At 34.8% G+C, this 2,530-nt stretch overlaps 1 protein-coding gene across 1 annotated transcript in view; it reads right to left on the bottom strand.

Moving 5' to 3' along the window:
- Nucleotides 1-473: 473 nt before the first annotated feature.
- Mccc1 (methylcrotonyl-CoA carboxylase subunit 1) overlaps nt 474-2,530 on the bottom strand; it is a 59,211-nt gene continuing 57,154 nt past the window's right edge. The window contains exons 18-19 of the mRNA XM_005330253.3: nt 1,979-2,050; nt 474-827 (exon numbers count right to left, since the gene is read on the bottom strand). Coding sequence (XP_005330310.2) covers nt 699-827; nt 1,979-2,050 — 201 coding nt within the window. The 3' untranslated portion in view covers nt 474-698. The remainder of the gene's footprint in view (nt 828-1,978; nt 2,051-2,530) is intronic.

A 2,530-nucleotide genomic window follows, 5' to 3' on the forward strand; every position in this document is an offset into this window, starting at 1 on the left:
TAAAAAATAAAAAAGAAGAAGAAGAAAGAATGCAGTACCTTGGCTTTCTGCTCTTATCCATTCTATAAAATTATGTTTTCCAAATCTACTCAAATTAAATATTAATAAATAATATATTGTAGCATAGTACACATTTTTTTTACAAGCTGAGGAAAGGACAGTACAATAAAGGCAGAAGTGGTCTAGAGAGAAACTTTCTAATCACAAGGACTAGAAATAAATAACATTCATGTCTTTCAACTGCCTAATAAGTTACTATTTTCAATATAAAACCTTGGTTGAGTTTAGTTCTATGGCATCTGTCTCTAAAATATGTTACTCTCAATTTTTATCACAATTATAACTGGGAAGCAATTCATTTAATTAAATGACCTTTTCTGTTTCAATCATTCTCTTTTGATCAAGGTGCCACTCCTCCTTCCTTAAAGATACTACATTGTATAAAATTTGAGGCAGAAACAAACAACACTGGCTTCCAGTAAAAACCTAGAATTCAATTTTATTAGTATGAAATTTTCTGAGATAATTTGTTGCATTTGTGACCCAAGAGCATGATTCTCAAATATGAAACATTTTAGCACAATCGCACAATCATTTATTTAGTAAAACTGTTTATGAGATCCAGGGAGGAACAGGAGGTGCTTTCTGTTTTTAGTACAGAAAAGATACTGCTCAGTTGACCATTTCTTTGATGGAATTTATACTGATTCCCTTTGATCAGATTCTTCTTCTTCAAACTCTACTAAAGGAGCATGTCTGTTGGCCTGAGAACCTTCATTGTAGAATACTTTCTTTATCGTGCCATCCTTTGGAGCTTTTATGGTATGCTGCAAAGACAAGACATGACAAACAATGGTTGCAGTACTAACAAGGACTGAATATATAACAAGTCAAAAAAGTCTGACAAAAATGAAAAATGTGAACAGTTGTTTTGAAATTGTGTAATACATACACAGTTACGAAAAATTATGCTGTGAATGGATAATTATGAATGTAATGCACTTCACTATTGTCATGTATGTAAGAAATTAAAAAAATTTAAAAAAATTTAAAAAGAGAAATTGTGTAATACAGAGAAAACATAGTTTTCTCTATTTTGATCTCCAGTCCTATCCCCTTTTCCTTTAATCCCCTTCCTTTACTTTATTGATCTTCCTTCTATTTAAAATATTTTTAGTTGTACATGGACACAATACTTTTATTTTATTTATTTATTTTTATATTGTACTGAGGATTGAACCCAGTGCCTCACACATGTGAGGTAAGTGCTCTACCACTGAGCTACTTGTGCTATTTTTAATTTGTGCATTATAGTTATATAAAAAATTGGAATGCACTGTGATCATATTCATACATGCACATAGCATAATTTGGCCAACTTCATTCCCCAGTTCTTCTCATATACCTTCCCTCCTCCCTTGCCTTTCTTTGCTAGTTTTTACTCTACTGATCTTCCTTCTGTTTTTGTGAGATCTCCCTTTTCTCTAGCTTCCACATAAGAGAGAAAATCTTTGTCCCTTGACTTTCTGAGCCTCGCTTTTTCCACTTAGCATGAAAACCTTCTCAGGTGAATGTAATATTTGTTCAGGGATGAGAACCATTCACCTACAATTTCCAACTGTCTCAAAACCTAGACAGCTGATTTAACTTGGTGGAGGTTTTCACTTTGATACTAATGCTTGGCTTGCTAAGTTTAGCCTTAGAAAATACTAATGGTTAACATTCAGCTGAGTTATTGCCTGATTCCAAGCTAATGATAACTCCATAATCAGAAAAGGATAGGTGCAATTTCACAAAATTAAAATGAAAATGTATTTACAAGAAGGATGGTTTAGTTCTGTTTCCTGAAATGAATGCTTAGCCAATCCATGGCTTTTGATATTTAAAATGATATTTACTCATAAAATAAGGCAAAAGAACAATTAGGTCTGAGAGTTTGCAATGTTTACTTGGCAACTGAACTCATGATTTCACATACCTCCATCTTCATGGCGATCATAACCATCAGAGAATCTCCAGCTTTTACTTTGTCACCAGCTTTTACAAAAACCTAGGAATTCAGAGTTACACATTTAATATTTAAAACAGAAAGGTTCTTCATAATCTCTATTTTTAATTTATTTTTTTAATTTTTGGGTACCAGGGATTAAACTCAGGGGTGCTTAAGCACTGAGCCACATCCCCCACCCTTTTTTATACTTTATTTAGAGACAGGGACTCACTGAGTTGCTTAGGGCTTCGCTAAATTGCTGAGGCTGGCTTTGAACTTGTGTATGATCCTTAAGCCCCAGCCTTCTGAGCCACTGGGATTACAGGAATGAGCCACCATACCTGGCTCCTTCCTTGTCTTTAGAGTTGGCATTTAAACATACAAAACAGAAGTATGTGTCCATGTGGTAGTGTTGTCGTCCTAAGTCAAACGTCCTGGCATAAACTGGAGATTTCCAGGTCAATACAGCGTTGAGGCACGGCTGCCAGGGGACAGCCCTGCCAGCCACAATCCCTACCTCCCAAATCATCTAGTCTTGCT

This window comes from Ictidomys tridecemlineatus, chromosome 3, assembly GCF_052094955.1.
Source record: "Ictidomys tridecemlineatus isolate mIctTri1 chromosome 3, mIctTri1.hap1, whole genome shotgun sequence".
In the NCBI taxonomy this organism is placed as follows: domain Eukaryota; kingdom Metazoa; phylum Chordata; class Mammalia; order Rodentia; family Sciuridae; genus Ictidomys; species Ictidomys tridecemlineatus.